Source organism: Pangasianodon hypophthalmus, chromosome 6 (assembly GCF_027358585.1).
Source record: "Pangasianodon hypophthalmus isolate fPanHyp1 chromosome 6, fPanHyp1.pri, whole genome shotgun sequence".
NCBI lineage: Eukaryota > Metazoa > Chordata > Actinopteri > Siluriformes > Pangasiidae > Pangasianodon > Pangasianodon hypophthalmus.
This window is the reverse complement of record NC_069715.1, coordinates 30,423,476-30,433,475: the sequence shown is the minus strand read 5'-3', so window position 1 is coordinate 30,433,475 and position 10,000 is coordinate 30,423,476. Positions and strand designations below refer to the sequence as shown.

Sequence of the window (10,000 nt, the reverse complement as noted above, 5' to 3'; positions counted from 1 at the left end):
GTTAAATGTCGATATTGTTCTAAAATTATGTCACGATACACTTTTCGGAGAGATCAGTGGCATCGTGATAAATTTATATCAATTTTTATCATGATAGATTTATGATAAATTCAAATTTTCTTTTCTGATTTTATTAATTACAAATTAAATGGAACTGAATGAAAGCAGTTCATGTGATTTATTTTTTTCAACAGATTTCTTTTTTTCCCCTGCTTCAGTGTTTCAGTTTAGTTTTTGTGAGCATTAAATAAAAGTATCATCAAATTCAGTTTAGTGGTTTGTAATTATCTTTTACAGTTTTACAGTTTTTATACCGTTGCATTACATACACCGTGATACAGATCCTGTATCGTAGAAACGTACTGTAGAAATCGTGATACGATATTTTTGTCATATCGCTCAGGCCTTAACATAGTCCTGGGTGTCCTGGGTGTTAATAAATAAAAAAAAAAAAAGCAGGAAACACTTCATTTACAGCCTGATTTCACTCGTGTGTGTGTGTGTGTGTGCGTGTGTGTGTGTGCGTGTGTTTCCGCTCACCGCAGGCTTTGCGCAGGCTGCTTGCTCCTTCTGCTGACTGTCACCTGAAGAGACGCAGAAAGAAAAGCGTGATTAAATATTAAAGAGGAGCTTTGTGCCACGGCGTTTCTGTCACTGTCACTATCACCTGATCCAGACGTGAGAGCTCACAGCCAGTCGCGTTGAAATACCACCAGCAGAGTGAGATCTCCGCACAAACACTCACACTGTCAGATTTCACAACAAAGCCCTGAACAGGTCACTTTAATCCAGAGGATTAGTTATTTATGGATTAGTTAGTAATAATTCAAACTGTCTGATGATTATTATTAAAAATTTAAATGAGATTGGAGTTCCTCTTAAGTCCATTTTTACACCAGACTTTAGCGGCACTCTATCCAACACGCTGTCATGTTAATCAAAGCCTTTACATCGGACACGGGCAGCGCGCAGAGTCAATATTTAAAATATAAATAAATGTATTTAAACTTTCTCGCTGCATGGTCATCATTTCTAGCCAGAAGCTCAGCAAGATGCAGTCCACAGCTCTACAATCGTGGTGAAATTACAGCCGTCACAGAGCGTAGAAGTGACCTTTCAGGACACGTTTAAGCGTTTCCATGACAACCACAATCAAGTTAGCTAACGCAGGCTCTGTAGCTAAATGTTTCAGAGCTCCACTTTAATCATCATTACCCTCAAATCTTTTGCATATCAGACGCGATTCGCAATCTGCGACATGACAAACTGTCATACGAGGTCATACGTAGCCCCGCCTCCAAAGCCGTTTTATGCCGTGAAAAGCAAAAACACAAACATAAAAAAGAAAAGCCAAACTAGCATAAAAGCATCAAAAATTCCCCAAATATTGTACAATCTCTTGGACAAACGACTAGAAAATATCTAACAGACAAACCGGTGTAAAACACTAACACATTACCACAAGGTCATAAAATTACCAGCAAAAAATATTGTTAGTAGTTTAGAAATTTGTACAACTTTGTGAGAAGCTAAAACAGGCTCGTGAGCGGTGGAACAGAAAAGCGTTCGATCCACTCTATCGTCAAGAGATCGCGAGTTCAAATCCCAACAAAACAATGCCACGATGCCGTGACTGAGAGCCAAGGGAGAAAAACTGTCCATGCTTTCTGCGTGGGAGGGGCATGATCTGTCTCCCCTGTCAATCACAGCGACACTAGCCAATCGTGTGAGTGTATGTATGTGGAAGAGGGTAGATTGCGCTTTCCTGCAAGTGTGTGATGCGAATTGTTGGCTGCCGAGAGCAGAGCAGGATACGAGCTCGAATCTGATGCTCCACTGACGTGTCCCTGACGGGGACGGCGATGGGGACGGTGTGGACCGAAACACTTTTTAAAATGAAACTGAATGAGGTCTTGATGTTACACGTTTTTGGGAGGTGGGAAGAAACTTCTTGATTTCCTGCTCTAGGTCACTCAGCTTCTGCTGGAAAGAGATAATCATAAAAAAGAGAAAAAAGAAAAAAGCTCTCACTTGTTTATTATTGATTATGATGACTGTATGACTATGTGGTGCAGATTTTTTAGAAGTTTATTTGTGTTAAAGATTTATTGCTGGTTTTAGTTTTAGCAAAAGCTCTTCAAGCAACAAGACTTATTTATCTAATTTTTTTGCAGCTTTTGCTCAGATAAATGCCCCAAAATTTCTCCTTAAATCTATTACATTAATAAACAGATTAGTGAGATTTATCTCCAAGAAAGAGACAAACAACGAAAAGCCAAACGTTTTTCTTTTTTTTTGTAAGCGAGGAGTCCTTCCTATCAAACCTCAAACTCTCCAGGAATGTTCCTGAAAAACAGCAACAACATGCCATTCACGTTAAGTGTTCCTGCAATCACACACTCCTGCGACGTAACACACACTCCTGCGACGTAACACACACTCCTGCGACGTAACACACACTCCTGCAGGCTGCGTTCAGAAGCACAAAGGAGTTCGGTTGCATTTGAACGTGTGTTTATATACAACGCTGGATGAAAAGATCTGACTTACACAAACACTAAAGCAAGTGAACTGAATCGAGAGATGGCAGGCAGAGACATGCTGCTGCACACACACACACACACACACACACGCGCGCGCGCGCGCGACTACAGCGATCACAATTACAGGGATGTACCACAAAGCCTGCAGATTCTCTAGAACAGCATCTCTGACAGAAGCACAGCAGGTTTGTATTAATGCGCTCATTCAATACGTTATTGTTTCTATAGCAACAGCTCATTCACAGGGACGTGTACAGCAACGCTCCACATAAACAGATAAACTGATATTTTAAAAATAATCGTTGATATGGTGAAGTTTTCTCTAAGGAGAAATGTGTTTATGTAAGATGTATTGAAGGAGTCTCCAGTGCCAGTGCTTTGTAACAGTCCTCTGACTCTAAAGCTGTAACTTTAAGTGTTTACTAAAAATGAATAGCGTCATTATACATGAATACAAACAGATATGTGTGTGTGTTTTAAATAACTGTTAAAGCTATTTAAGGTCCAAATGAGGTAGAAAACTCTTCACCTACTCACACACACATGTAAACTGTATTTATAATTCAGTTTTTATTGATTTTAGAGCTCAAACAGATCAGATTTCATTAAAGCTTCATTAGTAAATATAGCCAAGCTTCCATCCTAAATATTTTTTTTTAAATCTTATAAATAAAATTCTGCTAGAAATAAATGAAACACTAAAAATCAGAATAAAACAGCTAAGTGTCAGTGTGAATGTGAAATGTTAAGAGTCACCACAGCTGAAAAAGCGATAATATCTCAGTGGCTTTAAAGATCCTGGACATGTGATCTATCCACGTCCTCCACGTCCTCCACCCAAAACAGTTTCACGCTTCCCTTTGTATGCAAATCCACCTTTTTACACAACAAAAGGATTAAGAAGGTGTTAAAGCTCCACGTCTGCGCCTCTGATTCACATTTACACGTTACTATGAGGAGCACAAACATATTAACTAGTAGTAAAGGCTCACAATTAACACATTATTCCTGTTAATAACTCAGGAACACATGCCGTTGTGTTTGTGTGTGTGTGTGTGTGTGTGTGTGTGTGTGTGTGTCATACCTACTGAGACTAAAACCAGGAAACAAAGAAGTTCCTCATCTGATAAAAGCAGTAAAGGATAAATTCAACCTGACAGGAAATTCAGAATGAAAAATTGACATCGAATACCAACAAACACACTGTTGGAAAATTACTGTGGTATAAGAGGAATAAAACACCTGTGCTGTTAGAGGACAATAACAAACCGATGAATAAGGAATAAGGAATTTTTTAATGATTTTTTTATTCTGTGATGAATAAGAGCCGGGGTGTGAAACCATCTGAATGTTCTTCCCAAGTGAATCTTTTAGCCCGAATCAGAAGGTTTCAGGAAATTCGCTTCTCAGTTATATAGAATTCGATATGCAGCAATTATAAAAATAAACACCTGATACACTTCAACAATTTAACAAAATTACAATATTATAGATTTTATGATGTGTGTAGTTAATGGAGCTTAAAATATGACTTACTTCATTACCAAGTTAGATAGAGAGGCAGACAGACAGATAGATAGATAGATAGATAGATAGATAGATAGACAGAGACACAGATAGACAGATAGGTAGATAGATAGATAGTCAGAGAGACAGATAGATAGATAGATAGATAGATAGTCAGAGAGACAGAGAGATAGATAGATAGATAGATAGATATATAGACAGATAGATAGTCAGAGAGACAGATAGATAGATAGATAGATAGATAGATAGATAGATATAGTTAATGGAGCTTAAAATATGACTTACTTCTTTATCAAGTTAGATAGAGAGGCAGACAGATAGATAGATAGAGAGACAGATAGATAGATAGATAGATAGACAGACAGAGACACAGATAGATAGATAGATAGATAGATAGATAGTCAGAGAGACAGACAGAGAGATAGATAGATAGATAGATAATCTTGATAGTATTCTCAGACCCTGGCCTAGGCTCGAGATTTTCCATTTAAAAAACCCAATAAAAGTTTTAATCATTCTGCGCAAACAGTCTTAAAAAGACGCCGCACATTTCCACCGTTTCGGTTTTAAAGACTGCAGTAAACAGTGTAATGACGTTCCCAGCCGTGAGCTCGGAAACCGCCGCAATCACCAAAGCTCAGCTGGATGGTGGATTTTTACGCGATTCTGCAATATTGTGGCGTAAACAATAAAAAAATTAAATAACAGCAGCATGTTTTTAATATAATCGTCTTACATAGCTGATGACTGATTTCCACATGGCTGACATTTTCACTGATGAACTGCACATTTAATCACTTTCTAATGATCATCACCATTAACATTATTTGATCTTATTATTTTATATCTTATCTTATACTTCACTTCCCTTTTTCCTCGCTCCTCTATCGTGTCCTTAATAAATATAACTAGCCTATGTTAGCATTATACTTCTCTAATATTAGCTAAGTTAAACACACACACTGCTATCACAGTTCTTTTCACGTAAGCGAGGGCGGAGTGCGAGAGAGAACAAACAGCATACAACAGAAGTGCGCAATATCACTTAAACGCCAAATGACTCCGAATTGCATCAGCTTACAGAAAGTGCATTACTTCTAAGTTGAACAGTAAAGCATTTGATCTTAGATTTATTTTATTAAAAATTCAGGCTCCACAGTAGGATCTCAATGCAACAGAAGTCCGTACACCTTTCATTACTGAGCTCCAAATCTTTTAGTTTTCAATACTCCGTATGTCCACCTTCATTTCTGACGACAGACTCAATCTTCCTCGGCAGGGAGGATATCAGTGCTGCACAAATTTTCTGCCATGTTCTTCAGAAACTATTTTTTCAGCGGCTCTTTGCTTGAGGCTTTGTGTTCTTCTTTAGAAACACAATCACATTCACAGTGCGTGACTTTGGCAGTGTGCTCTGGATCGTTCTCATGCTTGAATATTTCTCTTCTGCCAAGCTTCTGGAGTCATCGTGCCAGCCAGTACTTTGGTATATCCACAGGTATTCATGATGCCACCGTACTACTGTATGAATGTCATCTCCCCATGCAGCCCACATCATCACACTCTCTCCTCCGCGCTTCACTGTCAGGACTACGCATTCACTCTGGTGGTCCTGGCCAGGTTCACGCCAAAAAACATGCTGGACCTCATCTGAGCAGAACGTACGTTTACAGCATTTGGCAGATGCCGTTATCCAGAGCGACTTACATTTATCTCATTTATACGACTGAGCAGCTGAGGGTTGAAGGCCTTGCAGAGGGTTAATGGCCCAGCAGTGGCAGCTTGGCAGTACTCACGACCTTCTGAGCTGTAGTCCAGCATCTTAACCACTGAGCTACCACTGGAACTAATTTACCTTCCTGTCATCTGACCAAATAATGTGCTCCCAATGTCCATCAGGCTTCTTTTCATGTTCTTTAGCAAGTTTAATCTTGCAGTTTTGTGCCAAAGAGCAAGCAAGAGTTTTTTTCTTGGACGCTGTCCATAAAGGTTGACGTTATGCAACGTCCTTCACACTGTCTGAGCTGTCACAGTAACTCAGATTCACACTGATACCCCCTGTGCCAAGTCTGAAGCACTTGCCCATCTGTTTTTCAGAGCTAGATCGTCCAAGTAGCTCACTATCCGTGGCGTCATTTTGTGAGGACGCTCACTGCGGCTCTGATTAGTGGTACTGTGACTCGTTCTATACCTCCTGATTACTGCTGCAACTGTGTTTCCACTGATTTTTAGTTGGTCACAGATCTTCTTGTATCCTTTTCCATCTTTATGAAGTCTCACAATCTGAAGTTTCAATTCCTCTGGCAATTCTTTTCCACGTGGAGCCATGATGCAGACATGCAGATAGACACAGACACTTGAGAAAGGTCTGGGCTGCGTCTCAATCAGCTCGCTAGTTCAGTACTCAGGGCGCTGATCAGGGAGGCGGCCATTTTAAGGGCTGTCTCAATCGCAAAATGCTTCCTGTGCACTGGAACGTTCGCTCCCTAAAAAAAAAAATCCCACAATGCACTGCAAAAACCAGGGAGCATCGATGCTCATTACATTCCCTTACAGGAAATGATGTCATATTTTCTGAAGCCTCTCAACTCAAAAAAAAAAATGGCGGATGAACTATCTGCCAACTTCGTCTACAAACGTAAACCGCTTGTTATCTTTGTTGTAGCTCTCAGATGATTACTTACGTTAACGACTTTTACCTTTATTTGACGTTTTATATGCGGTTTGTTTGAGTTTAACAACTTCTACATGTTTAACGATTTTAAAAAATCCACTAGCAAGCCTACGATTCTGCTTGAAGCAACATGACAGAAACGAGTGTGATTAAGCTAATAAATTTCTGTGACATATAAAGTCAGAAAGACATTATATCAGTCCTGCCTGCTGCTGATAAACGCCAGTGGTGATGTTTTACAACGCGAGTACGTCGTCATGTCGCCGGAAATGGAGTCATCAGCATCACAATGTGTAGTGAACCAGGGTCCTAGTGCCCGAACTCCTGTACACGATCTGCTGATTCACGAGCTAGGGAGCTAGCGAGCTGATTGAGACGCACCGCTGGTGTTCGCAGGTCATTTTATAACAATGATCATGTAATTAGGCTGACTGGAAATCACAGGTGTACAGCTGTACAGGTAACTTGTGTGTCACTGATCACAGGTGTATTCACTTTTGTTGCATTGAGTTTCTACTTTGGGGTCTGTCTTTTCAATGTAGTCTTTTAAAGTATTTGTTTTTGAAGAGGAAATCCTTGTCAAATTAGAAATAATGTAATTATTGAGAGGTGATACAGTTTTGAATCATTTGACATTTAGGTGACATTGCACAGGGGTGTACGCACTTCTGCATACTGTATGAGGTTAGAAAGGGGGCGGGGCCTCCAGGTGGCATCAGTTAATGTCATCGAGTTAACATAAATGCACAAATCATTCCATATTTACATGCTGATTATCTCATTTCTGTTTTATTGAAAGAGAAACAGACTGCTCTTATGGTGTATTTCTGAGTGCTATCTTGTACTAGCGTACTCCGATGAAGCTAAACTGTGAAGCTCCTAAACACACAAAAAGCGTAACGATCGTCAGGAGTAAACGTCACCGGATATCGCAGCATGTTGTAATGTTGTGTGAGTGTTATATCACACAGGCCTACCCTGACCAATCTGTACTAGCACGAGGATGTGTTTTCGATGGACTCCAAGCAAAAACGTCTGCTAAATGCTGCAAATGTAAAATATGCAAAAAAAAAAAGACAACAATGTGAAGTAGGTGTTCAAACGCTTGTGGTCATGTTACTAAATTATAGGCATAAATAATGAATAAGAGTCATGCAATGCCATAATGAGCTAGCATGGCCAGTCCGACCGGGTACCACTCCCTCGCCTGACCGCTATTCCTGATGCAGAACACAACACTGTCTAGCTCATGTTTCACATAAACACACACACACTCACACACACACACAAATACCTCACCTGTACAACCTGTGAAACAGGAAAATGAATAAAAGCTGCTAACAGATGAGAAAACAGTATAACAATAAATAAGAAATTGATATGCTCAGGCTGAAATCAGGTTCTGAGGCGTGAGAAAACACAAATTCATGTCGTTCGTAGTTAAAGACGAGACTATCACCACGCTGATGACGCTGGTTCACGATGGGCGATTAATGATGAGCTGTCTGACTCCTCCAGGCCATTAATACGAGCTGCTAATACAAGCCTGGTGCATGACACGTGTGACATCTGAGTGAAAAACATGTTAAGCTGCATTTCACCGTGTTCTTGCCCTGAAACTGTACATGATGTTCAGCAGTAAACAAACAAGTGCACTACATGTACAGAATGTGAAAAATAATCACTTGTAAAATTAAAAACACATTCCACACATGTAAAAATAGCATGAAAATAAATGAATATTGTAGAAAAAAAATTTAAAATATATGTGCCATGCATGTGAAAATAATACCGATTAAAGAAATCAAAAATAAAAAACACAAAAAGCAGGTGAAATCATGAAAAAATAAATCACATGCAGAACTAAACACACGCGCTCCACTTGTGAAAGATGAACATATGAAAATAAAACAAATCATATGAAACATGAGATGCAGAAAAGATCAAAGCGTGTGCCTTACATGTGAAAAATAAATGAAACCAAGCGCTGAACATCTGAAAAGTCCAAATGAGCAAAAAGAAGTAAGCTGTGAAAAAAAAAATCATGTAAATACGCAACATGCATGATGTCACTACGTGTGAACACAAATGAATGAAAATATGCAAATGATGTGTAAAAAAATGGAAATATGTCCATGCATGTAAAAGCACTACATGTGCAGAATGTGATATTTCTCTTCTTTTTGAGCATCAGGCTCTGTAACACTGCGCGTGTGCAGGTATTACATCTCATTTCCACAGCAGCATTTCCACAGCGTTCGGAGTGAAATGCAAACAAACATGGCAACATCTTCTGAACACAATGACGAGCTGAGTGTGTCTCTGTAACAATACATGGGTTTGCTTTCATTCCCAGGTGGCTTTCATTCAATTCTGACTCAAAAGCACTGGATGAAGGTTAAAACACAAATCCACACAGATGACCTCCCTGTAGTGAGTTCAATCAGTGCACAGAACAATGTAGGCTAATAAAGCTTTATATCTCTTCATGATGTGTGCACTGAGTCAATAAAGGCTTCATCTATGTCTGTATCAGGCTTCTCAGTACAAAACACACATAAAGACAAGAACAGAAGTCATTAAGTGTTGTATAAAATATAAAATACACACAGACTACATCAATACATGTGAAGAAATCAGTGACTAACAACATGGGGTGTGGTCAGGACAGCTCACCTGTGGGGCAAACCTGTGAAATAAACAACGATCTGCCTTATGAATCATTTTATTGATTCATTCGATCTGCCTATTTAATTGACTCTCAGTGAGCCAGTTTTATGTTAAGTTATAGTCTACATGCATTCACACGATGGTTAGAGTGCTATTAGCCAAACATTACTCTATAACATAACAATAATAATGATAATGATAATAAAAGACATGAAAAGCAACTAAATCAAAACCGGACAGGGTTTGGGAGTCGATTCTCTTGATTCACTCGTTCATATAGAATCGATTCGCTCGCGCATTTGCGCAATAAAAGATTGTTTCTTGGCTCGTGCGCTTTATTTATCTCACTTTTACCGAGCGCGTGCTCGAGTTCCCACGGCGCACTTTCTGTTCAGGTGTGTTCTGTACAGCCAACATCCTGCACAGGTGAGAATGAAGGTAGAGAAAAGGAAAGAAAAGAAAGGAAAGGAAGGGAAGGGAAGGGGAAACGCGGAGGTCACGCGCTGCTCGGTCGTTTTAACTTACCGACGCGATTCCACAGGCTCGTGGCCACGTGCTCCAGATACGCCGCGACGCTCGCGACCAC

General features: G+C 39.7%; 1 protein-coding gene across 1 annotated transcript in view; it reads right to left on the bottom strand.

The window, feature by feature from the left end:
• Positions 1–10,000, bottom strand: part of b4galnt3b (beta-1,4-N-acetyl-galactosaminyl transferase 3b) — a 49,994-nt gene that overhangs the window by 39,922 nt on the left and 72 nt on the right. The window contains exons 1-2 of the mRNA XM_034304987.2: positions 9,940–10,000; positions 541–584 (exon numbers count right to left, since the gene is read on the bottom strand). The exon at positions 9,940–10,000 is cut by the window's right edge and continues 72 nt beyond it. Coding sequence (XP_034160878.2) covers positions 541–584; positions 9,940–10,000 — 105 coding nt within the window. The remainder of the gene's footprint in view (positions 1–540; positions 585–9,939) is intronic.